General features: G+C 46.7%; 1 protein-coding gene across 1 annotated transcript in view; it reads right to left on the bottom strand.

Moving 5' to 3' along the window:
• Window positions 1-200: 200 nt before the first annotated feature.
• The window catches only part of rtn4rl1b (reticulon 4 receptor-like 1b), a 117,200-nt gene continuing 100,079 nt past the window's right edge, over window positions 201-17,321 (bottom strand). The window contains exons 2-3 of the mRNA XM_066695999.1: window positions 3,797-4,248; window positions 201-3,236 (exon numbers count right to left, since the gene is read on the bottom strand). Of these exons, the coding sequence (XP_066552096.1) occupies window positions 2,259-3,236; window positions 3,797-4,248 (1,430 nt within the window). The 3' untranslated portion in view covers window positions 201-2,258. The remainder of the gene's footprint in view (window positions 3,237-3,796; window positions 4,249-17,321) is intronic.

Raw genomic sequence — 17,321 nt, 5'->3', positions numbered from 1 at the left:
TATCAACAGCCCCTCGTATCCTGGCTGTACACTGCTGTCCAAAAATATCACCATGATTACTGGAGATCTTAGACCTCTGGTACAATCCAGTGTACAAGGCTGCTCCCATTACTGGTTGTTACTGTGCTGTAGAAACTGATAGTCCCCCAAGCAAGAGGGATTAACCTGGAGGGGGAAATCACTGAACACACCCAGCCAGCTTTAGCATAAGAAGATATACTTTTTTAATATCCTTTATAAACATTTTTTTTTGTACGTTTGTTCTTTGTTAACGACATACAGTACAGTTCAATAATGGGGGAGAGGAGGAGGAGGAGGAGGAGGAGGAAGAGGAGGAGGAAGGGAGGGTGAGGGTAGGAGTGGGACTTGTGCATTGTTAATCGGAGAACGGTGCAAAGACGTTACAAAAAGAAAGGAAAATAAAAACACTCCCCCTTTGGAAGGACAACCCTGTTATCATCAGTAATATTATTGTTATTATTATTATAATAATTAATATAGTCATTACTGTTATTATAATTATTGTTATTAATAATGATATAGTCACATCTGTAGAAACACAGTCTCTGGTAATCCAATTGGAGTCTCCTTCAGTTCTCAGGGTGCAATGTTTGTCCATCATTCTGCACCACCCCTGCTTGGCAAAAAGTCTCTCGATGCGACCCAGAATCGATTGTCTTGCTCTAGGCTTCTTCAGCATGTTCTAGAAGTTCTAGAAGGACCACTAAGAGTTCTAGGCTGTTCATTCTGTGCCTGAAATCCAGAAGGCTTTTTCCATCCACGGCTGATCTGGCATGTATTTTGGAATGAAAAAGGTGAACTGTTCTCTTTAAAAAAAAAAAAATCCCTCTCATTTTTGGAAGAGGGCTGCTTTTGTTTTGTTTTGTTTTGTTTCCCAGCAACGTGAGACTGAAATGCCATTTTGTAGATCTCTGTGCAGGAGGGGGTGTAAATGTCAGAGGTCGTAGAAAACAAACAAAAAAAAAGAAACGCCAACCTTTCCCCTTCCGCTTTTCCCAGTCCTTTCGCATGATTAGGATCCCTTGCTTTAATCCCGCCAAATCCCACCAGCATTTCATTCATCTCCAGGAATCGGCAAATGACCTAAACAGAACAAAAACAACGAAACGAGAACAGGAAAACCAAACAACGGTATTTTAAGCAAGCCGGTTGTTCAGTTTCCTCGGGTTCACAGCTTTCTCCAGGGAGTGTTTGTTTGAAGCGGGGCGGTGGAGGTATTAATAGGCTCCCAGTGGCATGGTTACTGAATTGGCTTTAGTGGAAATAAACTCCTGCTTTCATTTGCACGAGCACAATAAAATACAAATCAAAACAGAAAGAACGAAAAAAGAATCACTGTTACTTAACATTCAGAACACGGGGGCCAGAAAAGAAAACAAAGGAATTAGCAGTAACATAAACCAAACCATGGATGCATCAAAGACTTCAAAAAAATATATAGACTTATCTTACAGGCCAGCAGGGAGGATGTGTTTGTGATCTATAGGGTGTAGTTTGCTTGGTTTGGCAACCCACATGTCAGGAGTCTGTGTTGACCCAAGAAGGATTTTTTTTTATGTGCTTAGTCTGTGTGAATGGAACTGACAATTAAAGTAAAACTAAGCATGGAAATTGCCAGGAGAAGGAGTGAGCAGCAGAGGGTGGCTCAAGTCTTGTCTCTGCCTTTCCCCCTCCTCTCTACTGCACAGGTGTAAAAAAATGGTGCAGTTCCCGTGTGGAGTTTGACCCTGGTTTAACCCCGTCCTCCCTCCCCTCTCTCTTCAAAGAGTCTCATCTATAAGCATTGATCAGTTCTGTGCTTCATTATCATTGTTCACATTTTTCGGAGCTGCTGAAATTTGGTCCTCTGCGCTGGGGGAAAGGAGAAGAAAACCGAGAGAGGGAGAAAAGAATCGATAAAAATCAAAGCCCAAAAAAATAAATCAAATAAAAAATAAGTGGCAGTGCAAGCGCCTTCTGTATTTGCCTTGATTTGCTTCTTTAAAAAATACTCCTCATTGTCCATCTCTTTTGTGTTTTATGTTTTGATTGTTAGTTTTTTTAAGTAAATGTCTTGAGACAGTAAGCTCCCCACAGACGCACGCACGCACGCATGCACACAAACGCCCGCACACGCACCTACACACTCGCACTCACACACGCACACACATACACACACATATATGCACGCAGTTGAGTGCAGGAGCTGGTGTCGGTCTTGGGGGAGGTGGGGTTTTGGCAGAGCGCCCCCTCCTGGTTCAGCGCAGAATAACCGCAGTCAGTGGTGCTAGCAGGGCCAGGGCTCGAGTCAGGTGGTGTGGCAGCAGGGGGGACGCCCGGCTGGTGGCTTGCTGGACCCCGCTGGGGGGGCGCACGGGGGTCCTGGGAGTGCACTTGGCTTTCCTGCGGGGGGCTCCGGACGTGTGGTCATACTTGCTCTCGCCCGGGAAGTTGGGGGGCGAGTATTCCTTGTCAGCCATCTCATCCAAGGTGTGCACCTCGTTTAGGCCCTTCTTGGGGCCCCGGGGGCGCTGGCGGGTGCAGTTCCGGGAGCGCCCAGGCCTCTGCCCCCCGGGTCGCCCCCCCGAGGCTACCCCGTTTATAGAGGGAGGGCCTTCCATGGCGTCTCCGGGCGGGGGCAGGGGCACAGGCGGGGCAGGTGGCTCAGGCGGGCCATGGTGGTGGTGCGTGTTGTGCCGGGTGTGGTGGTGCGAGTGGTGGTCCTTCTTCAGGGACACCTTGTCGGCCGTGGTCCAGGTGCTGGTCTTAATCTGGTGCAGCGACTCGGAGCCTGAGCAGTTGGGGAAGTCCTCCTTGCTCAGGTGCTTGAGGTCCTTGCCGCTGAGCTCCTCTGGCGCCTTGCACACCACGGAGGAGCTGGAGCCCCGGAAGCGCTGCAGCCAATCCCAGAGCGAGCGGGCCTTGCAGTCGCACTCCCACGGGTTGTCGTTGAGCCGCAGGTACTCCAGCGCGGGCAGCTGTGCCAGGCACTCGCCCGACAGCTCGCCCAGGGTGTTGTTGAACAGGTAAAGGGTGGTGAGCCGCTTCAGGTCGTGGAAGGCCCAGCGGTCCACCCACTGCAGCTGGTTCTGATGCAGCAGCAGGCGGTCCAGGCTGCCCAGGCCGCGGAAGGTGTTCTGGTGCAGGCTCCACAGCTGGTTCCCGTGCAGGAAGAGGTGGCTCAGGTTCAGCAGGTCCACAAACAGGTCGTCCTGCAGGAACTCGATGCGGTTGTCCTGGGAGTGCAGAGGAAGGAAGGACATGAGACAGTCAACAGCAGCGCTCTCTCTCTCTCTCTCTGGTCAAACTCTGCATTTGCTGTCAACCGTCTCTAAGCCTGGCCACTGTTTACACTTCATTGCTCTTGAATGCGAGTGCAAATTACCAGTCAATTCACATCAGCTACTTTGCAGTTACTGAGTTACTGAGGTTGATCTCTTTGCGTGTGCTAGTTTGTATCTATGCATGTGTGCAACTAATCTATGTGTCTAATCATGTGCAGCATAGATGGAAAAGCTAATTATGTTAACACTATGGAGAACTAAAATGATAAATGACAGGTAGCCATTCAGCCCGTGCTGCTCATTTGGCTTCCATCTAATCAACAGCAGAGCTGGAACCCACAATCTGGTTCAACTACATGTCTGGGGCACTTATTGCAGACAAATCTTTGTGGAAGAAAGTGCTATCTATCCCCAGTGCCAATGCACCTAAAACAGCCAAATTCCTGCAGGCCAGTTAGGCTGCGGATGAATGCTGGGAAAGGGACAGGAAATGGTGCGTCGGGGAGGGTTACCTGCAGGTAGAGGTACTGGAGGTTGCTGAGCCCCTGGAAGATGCCGCTGGGCAGGGTGGAGAGGCCGCAGCGGTACAGGTGCAGGGCGTGCAGGCGGGACAGGCCCCGGAAGGTGTCTGCGTCCAGCGCGCGCAGGTAGCGGTTGTCGCCCAGGTCCAGCTCCTCCAACTGGGTGAAGCCGTGGAAGGTGCTGGGCTCGATGAAGGTGATGTTGTTGGAGTAGATCCACAGCGTGACGGTGTGCGGGCTGAAGTGGCCGCGCAGCAGCCGGTTGATGCGGTTGTTCTGCAGGAAGATGCGCTCGCTGTGCGGCGGGATGCCCTCGGGCACCGTCAGGAAGTTGTGCGCCTGGCAGCTGACCGTGGTGGGCGAGGTGTAGCAGACACAGTGGTGCGGGCACGACCACGACAGCTCCACGCCACACAGCACCAGCAGGAACTCCAGCCCACAGCCTGCCGGACAGAGGGAGAGAGGGGGACGAGGGAGAATGAGGGACTGGATTTGAAGAGCACATATAAAAATAGCCGTGTTTGTGAAAAAATCAGCTAAATCTGGGGCCGGTTGTGAAAAAACTCCCTGTAAGCACTGAATACGTTAAGTCCTAATACAGCAGTTTTTTCCCTTAACTGGCATATTGACTTCAGCGTGTTAAGGTACTTTGCGCATTAGCCTTAAACTCAAGCAACACTTAAAGGAAAAACGAAAAAGAAACTTCAGTTAATGCGATTTATGCCACTGCTCCTTATTTTCCTCTTGGGGCAAACTGCTGGCCCTACAATATATATATATATATATATATATATATATATATATATATATATATATATATACAAATTTCAGGTTCTTTTCCTTCCCCTTTTAAACGTCATTTCTCGTATAACGCTCTCAGGATGTAATTAAACTAAAAGCTCTCTGAAATGGATGGTCCTATTATTAACTGCCACATCTTTTGAAATTTTGATGAACCTGGTCATAGCTTCTTGGAAGAATGTATTTGCCGAAACGACTCTTTCTGAGTGTCTTGGGGCGGGGAGTGAGTGTAAATGTTCTCTCTTAAAAGGTATTTGGGGCCCAGAATCTCATTTTTAATGTTGGTGTGATTTATCATCCGTGGGGTGAAGTATTGACATTCTTTTTACAGATTGCTCAATCTACCAAGAATACTTTCCATATGCGGTGAGAGGCCCTGTGATAACTTATACAGAGAGAAAGACATTGCATATGGAGGGAAATTAACTGTAAAGGCATTGTGTGTGGGTAACAGATCATCGTATATATGAACCTGTTGGGGTGACTTATTGCCTTGGGTATAACTATCAATTCCCACACTTGGCTTAGTGGGGGACAGACACCGGGGCCACAGCACACTCTGATCGGAGTCCGCCGGGAAAGTGGGAAAGACACATCCGAGGAGGGAAGATACAGAGGAGTGGTGGCAGCTGCCGAAGTGAGCTGCGTCCCTAAATCTAGTCCAGGTGGAGCCAGAGAGAGCGAGCGCAGGGTCTGTGAATGAATCTCCCTGCCTACACCTTGACAGCACTGTCGAGCAGCCAAATGCGTCTTTATCTCAGAAGGCAGCAGTGCTGACAAAGACACAGAGCCCGCCTGCCCGCCTGCCCGCCTGGCTGCCTGGCTTTGTGCGTCGTCGTTTTGTTGTTGTTGTTATGGCTGTCTGCTGCTGAAGTGGCTGCTGATTATTTTATTTATTTCAAAGTGAAGTGAAGTGAAGACAATCAAACGGTCGAACAAAAGAAGAAACCGAGGACGAAGAAAAAAGAAAGAATTCCTGGTATTCCCAACATAATAAAATACACATATATATGAATATGTAAAACACTTTTAATTACCAGAAGGCAATCATTCCTGCCTAGATATAGCTAAGCTAACCAGACACGCTGTACTGTCACATTCTCCCTGCAGTGCCTTTAGTTGTTTGTGTTAATTATTATTTTATTTAATATGAGAACAGTGTAGAGATAGGGGGGGCAGAGAAGAAAATGGGTGTATTATCAATAAAGAAATAAAAACAAGCACCTATCCAGACACGTTGAGCTGGCGCTTCATTAACGGGGGCCGATCCACCAGTGTCCTGTCCTGCAAGCGCCCGGTGAAACAGACCAACAACTACGGCCGGCTATTCGCTTTTCTAGCTATTGCAGTCAGTCATGGAGTCCCACTGCCGAGCGGTTAACACACTTCAGCTTCCTGACGGCCGAGTGACGTCAGTGCTTCCTTTACCGTGTGGCGGAGTAAAGTTTCCAACGAGCGTTTTTATTTGAACACAAATGAAGCGAGTTATGCCGTTACCATAAAATATGTGCTCGATGATGTACCGTTTGAGGAGGAATACAAAGGAGATAAAGATATTGTATTTTACTCAAAGCTCCCTGGCTGGCACGAACAGGCCTTGGCTCCCCAATAGGGCTCAGCCCGTCTGTAACGAGCGGTTTCATCGGTGTCCATCAACAGAAATGAGGCACATTTTAGGGAAAATACATTTTCTGTGGACGTGTTTCGGAACTTCCAGATAATGTAACTGATAAACGTTGCACCGACACAACCCGGGCCCGGGCCGCCCGGCGCGTCTTTTCACCCCCTCGCCGTAAATCGTTGCACCCAACGGACAGCGGCGAACCAGGCGCTTCCTCTGCGCCCGTAGGACTGTCCGCAATGGCCGACGAGTGGCTCGTCTTCTGCCCCGTCTCTTTCATCCCCGCTGCCTCCAGTCTCACTGTCAAAGAAGAGGCCCTGATCCTGGCCGGGAGTGACCGGGGCCGTCGGGTCTCCAGCCGCCGGGACCTCCTCCTTCAACCGAGAGTATGCGCTGCTTTTCTGCCCCATTTCCACACACGCAGTAAGTAAATGCTTCGTAATGAAGTTCGTGTTGACAGTTGAAGAGAGCGGTTTGAATACGCGTCAGGGTGACGTCAGCTTTGAGGTAGTTACGTCATCAAATCGCCATGTCGTCATTTATGCGGCCCATGCTTCCTGGGGGAACCCTGTATTGTCAGTTAAAAGAGTTACAGTGGGGGAAAAAAGTATTTGATCCCCTGCTGATTTTGTACATTTGCCCACTGACAAAGAAATGATCAGTCTATAATTTTAATGGTAGGTGTATTTTAACAGTGAGAGACAGAATAACAACAAAAACATCCAGAAAAACGATTGATTTGATTTGCATGTCAATGAGGGAAATAAGTATTTGACCCCTTCGACTTAGTACTTGGTGGCAAAACCCTTGTTGGCAATCACAGAGGTCAGACGTTTCTTGTAGTTGGCCACCAGGTTTGCACACATCTCAGGAGGGATTTTGTCCCACTCCTCTTTGCAGATCCTCTCCAAGTCATTAAGGTTTCGAGGCTGATGTTTGGCAACTCGAACCTTCAGCTCCCTCCACAGATTTTCTATGGGATTAAGGTCTGGAGACTGGCTAGGCCACTCCAGGACCTTAATGTGCTTCTTCTTGAGCCACTCCTTTGTTGCCTTGGCTGTGTGTTTTGGGTCATTGTCATGCTGGAATAGCCATCCACGACCCATTTTCAATGCCCTGGCTGAGGGAAGGAGGTTCTCACCCAAGATCTGACGGTACATGGCCCCGTCCATCGTCCCTTTGATGCGGTGCAGTTGTCCTGTCCCCTTAGCAGAAAAACACCCCCAAAGCATAATGTTTCCACCTCCATGTTTGACGGTGGGGATGGTGTTCTTGGGGTCATTCCTCCTCCTCCAAACACGGCGAGTTGAGTTGATGCCAAAGAGCTTGATTTTGGTCTCATCTGACCACAACACTTTCACCCAGTTCTCCTCTGAATCATTCAGATGTTCATTGGCAAACTTCAGACGGGCCTGTACATGTGCTTTCTTGAGCAGGGGGACCTTGCGGGCGCTGCAGGATTTCAGTCCTTCACGGCGTAGTGTGTTACCAATTGTTTTCTTGGTGACTATGGTCCCAGCTGCCTTGAGATCATTAACAAGATCCTCCCGTGTAGTTCTGGGCTGATTCCTCACCATTCTCATGATCATTGAAACTCCACGAGGTGAGATCTTGCATGGAGCCCCAGACCGAGGGAGACTGACAGTTATTTTGTGTTTCTTCCATTTGCGAATAATCGCACCAACTGTTGTCACCTTCTCACCGAGCTGCTTGGCGATGGTCTTGTAGCCCATTCCAGCCTTGTGTAGGTCTACAATCTTGTCCCTGACATCCTTGGACAGCTCTTTGGTCTTGGCCATGGTGGAGAGTTTGGAATCTGATTGATTGATTGCTTCTGTGGACAGGTGTCTTTTATACAGGTTTATCCCTTTAAGAGAGTGCTCCTAATCTCAGCTCGTTACCTGTATAAAAGACACCTGGGAGCCAGAAATCTTGCTTATTGATAGGGGATCAAATACTTATTTCCCTCATAAATTGATTTGCATGTTAATAACTTTTTTGAAATGCGTTTTTCTGGATTTTTTTGTTGTTATTCTGTCTGTCACTGTTAAAATACACCTACCATTAAAATTATAGACTGATCATTTCTTTGTCAGTGGGCAAACGTACAAAATCAGCAGGGGATCAAATACTTTTTTCCCTCACTGTATTCTAGTGTAGCCTACACTGTTGTCGAATCAGTTTCAGGGTGGATTTACTTTGCTCATTTGGTTGTGCTGGACCAGAGACCAGAGAAGCTGTTTTTAATTGTGCTGCAGAGCAGGGACCAGTCGGCACCGCACAGTTGCGTGGCCGGGCACTGTTCTGCTCGGTGTCTGTTTGGCGCGGCCTCTCCACACAGTATTTGCTTGCAAAAACGGTGTTTGAGTCGGTGTAATGTCATTGTAGAACAGCTCTTGATGATCTAGTTCATAGTTTTCTGGCTTGCGCAGCTGCTTATAGTTATTTTGTCATAGTCCTGATTTTGCATTAGCGGGCACAGTGCGCGGAGTTTAATCCCGCTATCTCTGCTCTCTGTTTAATATTGCTTCATCGTCGTATCTGCTCATCCAATCTCGCAGTACAACAAGGCTCTCTGTGCTGGCAAGCAATCGGATCTGGCTGCCTGTTAAGGATGGCCCTGGACTCCAGCTGTTTTTGGCAGCGCCCCGCATGCCCCTCTGCACGCACCCCCCGGTGGCACTGCTCGCTATCGGCTTGTCTATCAGAGAAGTGGAAATTTCACGCCATAATGGGAATTATATGGAGGAAAACAGATTTCTGGTTTAAGCTTCCAATTCAAGTCCACATCAATAGCGCACCGCAGTGTGCATCTGTTTGCAAGGTTGTATGAGCATCTCCCATATTGCCAAATGAGTGCATCCCATGGAGTTAAGTGATGTTTCCTTTTTGTTTCGGACAAATGTGTGTATTTATGTGTTTGTATTGCAAATGTAGGCGTGCCATTCACACCCATTACATCCGGATCCTTTATACGTAAATTCAAGCGCATGCCTACTCAACTGACACCATCTGAAATGATCATTAATACCCGGCGAAGCTCCCCATGCACAGTCCCTCTGCTATCTCAGATTGAGCGTTTAATCCTGTTTGCCAGGCAGACAACTGTGAAATACCTTTGCTTCCCTACCCCCCGAACCCCCGTCATACTTTTTTTCCATAAAACAAGGTCGATGAGCTGATATGAAAATATAAGAACAAAACCCAGGCTTCACACTGCGCTATCCACCCCCTTGTGTCATGTACCGAGCCTGGCCCCTGCATCTTTCAATAAATGAGAAGAAACATGCTGGATTGCCCGTGGGAAATTAGGATCTTGGAGATCAGGCAAATACACAAGAAGCGACGCAGCGCTCATCCCGGACCGGTGGCGCCGGTGGCTCTGCTCTCTGGTCTCTGCTGCTCTCCTCCCTCGCTTCCCCTCTCCCCCTGCGGATGTGTTCAATATCAGTGCGTACTGAGATGTTTTGGACAGCGTTAATGGCGTTTAAGGATAAGGGCTCTGCACAATTGTATCAACTCCATTACGCAGTGTGTGCCAAAGCTGGCAGTGTGACACAGTGGAGCGTTGAAACACATTGCATGACCCCCCTCAACGCAGAACACCTCTGGGATGAGCTGCACCAGCCCAGCCCTGCGCCCTGTCTTCTATCAAGACGATTTACAGCACACAAATTACAACAATACCAGTTGTCTTTTGTTCTGTGTCCTAAGCGTGCCTACATTTTGCAATCCCCGACACATCTACATAATTTTCAGAAATTCTCTTCTGTTTTTTCGCCTTTACAATCCAGCATCGCCTCCGGCCGTTTTAGCAGAGATGTGCACGGCGCAGGGTTTGGCTGGTGTGCGCTTTAATTGCTGTGCGGTATCAGTGTGGATCAGGATGCCGTTTTATCAGCTTCATCAGCGGTATCTCTGTATTCGCCACTTGTTTATTGCCATCCTTGCTTTGCCAGCCTGTATGCTAATTCCGCTCGATTTTTAATTATTTTAATGTAGCCGTTATCTCCGCATTGTTACTACATGCATGTCAATTAATTAAATATAAAACTCTTTAACTGATTGACTGGAGCGGGGGAGCTGGTGCTAAACAAATAGATGGCTAATTTAATACACACTCAGCCTGGCTCCCTCCAAATCGATTAGACACACACGCTTCAGCCCTCTCCCCCCGTCTTTCGTCTGAGAGGTGGTCGTCGTGCAGTTTTTTTACTGTATTTTCTTCAGCTGTATTCCTACATGCCTACCCTTATGAAAACCTAGTACATTTGCCAGTATATTTCAAGTATATCAAAGTATATAGATTGTCATATACTTAAAATTGTACTTTCTTTGTACTTCATACATACTCTGAAACTATTTTGGTCCTACACTGATGCACTGTAGTGTAAGTGAACTCTCATGCATTTCAAGTATACTATTTTAAAGTACACTGTTCTGTTCTTAAAGTGAAATCTGAATATATTAGAATACACTAAAATAACACTAAACATAGACTACTCCTGTAATTTACTGTCATTGCATACACAAATGGGTTCTTAATTAGCTCAGTTCACTATACTAACAGTGTACTAAGATGCATCACAAGTATGCTACAAAAAACATTTTCTAATGTCCTTAAAATGCACTAAATTACACAATACTTATAAGGGCTAACTTCAGTGTTGTATAAGCATACTGCTGCACTTATATTATACTTAAAATGTTCTTCCTATATTCTATCTTGCACTTCCCACATGGCTTCGTTCCTAATTACGCCCACTTTAGGATTCTGCCAGTATAGTCATTTGTTTTACTACTACATTAAGATAAGTAAAATAGCTTGCAGTTTACCATTTGTATAGTTACAAATAAGTACAATTTCAATACACTTAAAGCAAATCACACTATCAGTATGCCCAGTGCTCTGTAAACAGTTACACTGTTTTTTTCGTTTATATACTTAACATTCCCACATAAATATTAATAAGGAGAAAGTACACGAGTGGAATGTTGTTGCTTTTTGACTGTATTGAAAATGACAGATTTGAAAACAGTGATGTTTATACATTGAACAGCTCTAGCCCTTGATCTATTTATGTTTTATATTAGCAATTTTAGAAATGTGTTAGAAGTATTTTATTTTAAATTGTATCTGTTTACCTCTAGTTCAGTTTATTTCGTTCATTCTGTAGCTTGGGCGTAATACCTGCCTTGCTATCTTTTAATTTTCTTATATGACTGTGAAACTGTAAGAATAAGATGTGTATTTGTTGCAACTAGATCTTAAACTTTTTAAACGTACTATTTCATAAGTATGTTTTTGTGTTAGACAGTATTAAAAAGTATGTGTAAAGTATTGCAACATACTAAAATCTCTTAAGTATACTTTATCCAAGTATAATACTAGTACAACTAAAATATAATATCAGTATCTTAGTATATTCCAAATACATTTATAGTATACCTCCACATACTACTGTTTTGTAAGAGTCTGTACATACATACAGTACATACATACATACATACATACATACATACATACACGTAACTGTGGACCCTGATGTATGTTGACAGTCAGTAATGTTATATAACCTGTACAACTTCGATATATGAAGCTCCTGTTCAGATCTATTTGAGACTTTGAGATGGAAAGCAACACAAGCGGAGGGGTAGTGTTTGATCATGAGGGGGTCGGGACTGCAGGTCACCGCTGGACTGGAGGAGCAGCACGGCATCACCTGTACTTAAATACATCCACGTCCTCAACCCTCTCTCTCTCCAATTCAAATTCAGATTCTCTCTCTCTCTCTCTGACCTATCGCGGCCCTGACTCTCATTCTAAATTAATAATGTTTCCGTTCAGGAATCCCTTTGTTGCGTGACGCTCTCCCGCACCTGCCACTTCAAAGATCTCGTTCCTCCGTCTCCATCTGTCACCACAAGCGGTTGCCAGCGATTCGGGTCCGTGTGTCCCTGCGCCTCCCGTCCCCGTCCCCTGCCCAACTCCCCTTCCCCCTACCACGCTCCAGTGCCACAGCCCCGCTCTTCGTCAGAGCTGGGGTTGACAGATGGCTGCCAGCGCTCCTTATTAAGTGAATAATTAGGCGGCTGCCAGTGGCGGTGGCGGGTGAACTGGGTAACCTGTGGTCCTGTGCTTTTCCCATAGCGTGAAGCAGCAGCCGATCCCTGTGCTCAGTCGCCACGCTGCATAAAGATTAAATAGGTCCGGGTTGAGATGGCTCTCATACATAACACATTTTTATTTTTATTTTTTTTATTTGCCTAATAGGGAAGGGGAAACACTGTACCTAAGATACAGTGCACAAACATTTATTTATTCACCTGCCCGGCTCTGATTCTGCAAAGCCCTTGTCAAGAGCGTCTGCCTTTGACCACAGGGAGCGATGTTTGGTGTGGGACCCAAGAACAGCATTTATAAAAGAGCCCACTCTGACCTCGACTACAAACAGCAGGTGAGAGAGAGAAGGGGTTTCTACGCAGACAAGGGAACGGAGGCGGGGGGATCTGGGCCCGAGATCAGAGAGGAGCAGCTCGACCTTGTACTGTACTCTCAATGGCAGATGGAAGTGGAGCTTTTGTTGTGGATTGAGTTCTCATTGATTGTTGCCATTGGGGCCCTGGCTTTGACCGTCTGAGCATCATTACTGCCTCATTTCCATCCCCGACTGAGGCTGAGCTGAGCGGCTTTGCGGTGACCTTGGAGTGTGGCCACCGCCGTCCCGCTTTCGCTGCCGTCAGCCGGTTGTTAGTCTGTCTGTTGTTTGAATATTTTAAAACGCAGATCAGAGAGAGTGGCGTCGGCATGAATAAATGCATCTCGCTTGTATTTGGCAATGCTTCTTAATGCAGCTGGCAGGAGGCGATGACAATGGCGTTCAACAGAGGCGTTTTTTTTTTTTTCTGCCTCCATCACAAATAAAGGCCTCCCAGGAACACTGCTTTAGCACCGTGTCATAAACAGGACTTACGCAGAGTCGTCTTGCTCCATACATGTCATAACTCACACTCCTCCTCCTCCTTCTACATCTACCACTAGTGTTGCAAGCGAGAAACATCTCAGCCGCCCCATCCTTGACTACCTTCCAGCAGCCCCTAGAAACTCAGGCTGCTCCCAATCCCAGCCATGCACTGTTGTCATCAGTGAACTGCCATTTGCCGCAAGCACATTTTAATTAGTCCTTAGTCCTGCATGCTCAGATGCTCAGATGTTTTCTAATCCTGCATCTCATTCTCTTTTGGTTCACTGTCACCGATAGAGTAGTCGTCACTTACAGCTTACAGTGTCAATGCGGTGTTATTTCTTAAATTTAACTTGCCTCAGATGAAGGCATACGGCAAAAAAATAGATAAACAATAATACTTCACCAACTGTTCGACCCCAGTTGAGATTGTAAAGTATTTACTATGGCTAGTGGAAATTAAACCCAGAGGGGAAGTTTTTGGATGGTGTTTAGAGGCTTGCCACATGTTTCCAGAATATTTCAGAACTCAAGCCTGTGCCTGGATCCCACTGTGGAAGGGGCCAGGCTATTATTTCCCAAAACGCAGTGCATTGTATGTTGGTTGCTTGACCTGTAATGGCCTCTGGGCCACTTGGTCAACTGGAGGGATGCCTGTTTCCTGGAATAGCCACAGTCACGAGAGGTAGCCTAAAAAGACAGCCTCAGCAAATACTAGGCTGCTCTGATAGAAGTTCCCATGAAACTCCAGCTATAAAAAAAAAAAAGTAATGCAGAAAGTCTGCCAGCCAAGAAAAATCTCAGGGTTGATTACAAAGCAAACGGCTGCATTTAAATTAGGAAAGGCTGTACTGCGGGTAATTTGACTCCTGGGTGTCTTGAAAACACAGACATCTTAACTGCCTGGAGCACAGAAACGAGCCTGCAAAAACAACCGGGGAAACGGCACTGTAATTCGGCATTGCAATTACCGAGTCATATCACAGTTAATTAGCTAGTAGTTAATGTCCGAGTGGCGCAGGCCCTAGTGTCGTGTTACAGCAATTCTGTCCCACCGAGCTTCTCCTCGTCTTTGCGGGGGCCGTGAGACATCACTCAGACCCTGCTCTGGGATGGCACTCCGTTGCCCTTTCAAGGTAATCGTGAATCTTTTTTTATATTAATGTAAAAAAGAAAAAAAAAATCTTCCTAAGTATCAATTTAAGTAAATGCTATCAGCCTTCGCTCCTACACAAAACCATTTACCGGTATCCCCCCTGCCCGCCATGCCTCCCTCACCTGTATTGATCGCTCAGTAATGGGCTCTGGGGGAGATGAGGAGAGAGGCACTTATGCTCCAGGAGAACGGCTGGTTAAATGCGAGAGGCCAGCCACAGACTGGTCTGGCGGAGCTGCAGGCTTTTATTTTGCGTAGCATTTAGTGGCAGCCAGAGCATCGGCTACTAATTACTCCTGATGCACATCAAGCCATTAGCGCGAGCCTACCTGCTCTGTGCCGTTTGGAGGCTAAAGTTTCCGCAATCCATTAACCGCTTGTTCAGACGCTGCAAGCAGAGCTGCCTGCCTATTGTGAATCCCAGGATTAAACAACAACAACAACAACAATAAAACACAACCCTACCCTTAAGATAACTTTGGCTAATGTAAAGCAGAACAAGCCAGTTGTATATAGGTAGCATCATTGATTTTCAGTCAGAAACTGCACAGTTGAAATGTTACTGTAAATGCTTGACTTTTGATTGACAGTTATTTTCACGGCGGCGCCCCCTTCCATGCCAGGGCCCACGGCAGAGAGTGGCCCGGTGACAATCTCATTCCCCGGCATCACGACTAGCCGTACTGAGTCCCAGTCACTCAGTACTGTGCTGCTGTGATTCTGAACTCAGAGACAAAATAAGACTCCCGTTCCTCTGACAATTATTAAAATGGGGAGATCAAAAATTTATAAGGTGAAGGGTGATTACCACTTTGATCATTTCCTCTTTTTTTTTTTTGTCAGTATGAAAATTAGACTTCACCTCTTCTATCGGGTTTATGTAACGCCGGTCTCTGTTGAAAGTTGGCAAATTAATTTATAATTTACTGTGAGGCACGTAGCTCGACAGGCCATAAATCTTTCACACTTAAATCGCTGGAAAGGTGGAGTTCCGTAACTTTCCCTTTAGTGTCAGTGCCTTGTTCTGTCCCGATCATATCTGGAATCCAGTACTATACATAAATGCATGAACTCAATTGCATTTTTGAATATATAATACTTAATTTTAGCGCTATACTATTTTTTTCAGACAGCGCTGGTTCTTAATTAGTAATAGCAGATGATATTTTACAGGGAGAAAAATCCCTCTGACCCGTAAAAGGGTACGTCATCAGGTTTAAACGTGTGACTGTTTAATGGAACTGCATTGGCTAGAAGTGCTGCCTGGCACTGCCCGCAAAATAGAACGCTGTCCAAAACTGGCCAGCAACGGTCCAAAACCGCCAACCACAGCTGATCGCCCCCTTGTGGCTGTTGACAAAAGTGTCCCACATGATCGAGCCTCAAAGGATTTTGATGCTGTAGGCTGACTGCATTTCAGGCTTAATTCTAGACTGCTTCAGATCGCTAATTTAATTCCAATTGTCCGATGGGATAGAGAGAGATACGTGCCTTTCCTCGAACACACAAACAAACCGCTGTGAATTGTGCTCAGACAACATTGACAATCTGGAGTCTCTAGTACACAAACAACAGCAGCCCTGTTCTGCGGGTATGGAGGCTAAAAATAGACGAGTGGAAAAAAAACGAAAAAGGAAATACGCCATATGGGCCCTGAAAGGGATAAAAATAAGAACGTGGTGCCGGTGTTGGCAAACAGAGCTCACGGTTACACCAGGTGCCACAACCCAGCAATGAACTACAAGCCCTGCGATGAACTCGTGCAACAGGTAGCCTCTCAAAAGGCATTGATCAGAGCCCTGCTGTTCATTGCAGGGAGTCTGTCGGAAAGCTGGGGCTGTACTGCTGTACTACTGAGCACTGGGGTGGCAGGCTGTGTCTAGCGTTGCACTCATTCAGACACAAACAGATTCCCATTGGCAGGTGTGCCGTAACCCATGTGCGCATGTTTACAGCACTTTGGCTTAAACAAATCAGTTACACAGCATTTAATCGAATCTTCCTCAACCATTAGAGACGAGAGCCCCGTTTAGCCGTGCCGTATTAGCGCTGACACCCGCGTTGTGTACAGGTCTCTGGTTTCCTCCTCAGTCCCCAAAGGCAGGAACACCCCCACGTATCTACTATATATCCCTCACAGCCTTGCCATATTCAAATGAGCAGGACAGACATGGGCATTGGCATAGTAGCATGCACAAAAAGGAAAACAACGAACTACCACCACAGGGCAGCTTTTTGGCCCTGTGCATCTATAAAAAGCGAATCACCTCTATATGCATAAGGATGATCATTTCAAACCCCCGCAATTAGCAACAGTTCTGTTTCTTGACCACCTCCGTTCAGATGTATGGCCTGCAGGCTGTGTGGCTCAGGTGCCTGGAGGTGCTTTATGGTGGCACTTCAAACCCAGGGTCTGACTGTCAATTCTACACAAATGCACACTCGCACTCCAGCGCCCTTTCTCAGTGGCATCTCTACTGTACACACAAACACACACTCTGATACACCTGAATTGATGTTCTCTCCTAAAAGAGGTAAATCTACATGCTGGCCTGAGCAAGGAGATACGCATGGCTGTTTATTGTCTATATTTAACAATATAAAAATAAATAAGTAAAGATACGTGGGAGTGTTTAAGAGCGTAATGGACGATTAGAGTAGCAGCAAATTGGAAGAGCTGCTGATAATGCTCTCATTACTATCTGAGGCACGTGCAGCCCGTGTTGTTTGACTGACCTCCGAGCCCCAGAGAGGGCTGTTCTCCGCACTAGCTGTGGGCCCGCAGTCCGCTCTCACACATACACACACTCTCTCTCACACACACACACACACACACACTCTCACAACCCTGGGATTTGCAGTCAGAGCCGAAACTGGATTAGTGTTCTTGCTAACAGGCAGGAGTCAGAGGAATGGGGAAGGGTGGGGGAAGTGGAAGTGGAGGGGCTGAGGAGAGGGAAGAGGAGGATGGGG

This window comes from Amia ocellicauda, chromosome 22, assembly GCF_036373705.1.
Source record: "Amia ocellicauda isolate fAmiCal2 chromosome 22, fAmiCal2.hap1, whole genome shotgun sequence".
NCBI lineage: Eukaryota > Metazoa > Chordata > Actinopteri > Amiiformes > Amiidae > Amia > Amia ocellicauda.
This window is presented reverse-complemented; position numbering and strand designations above follow the sequence as displayed.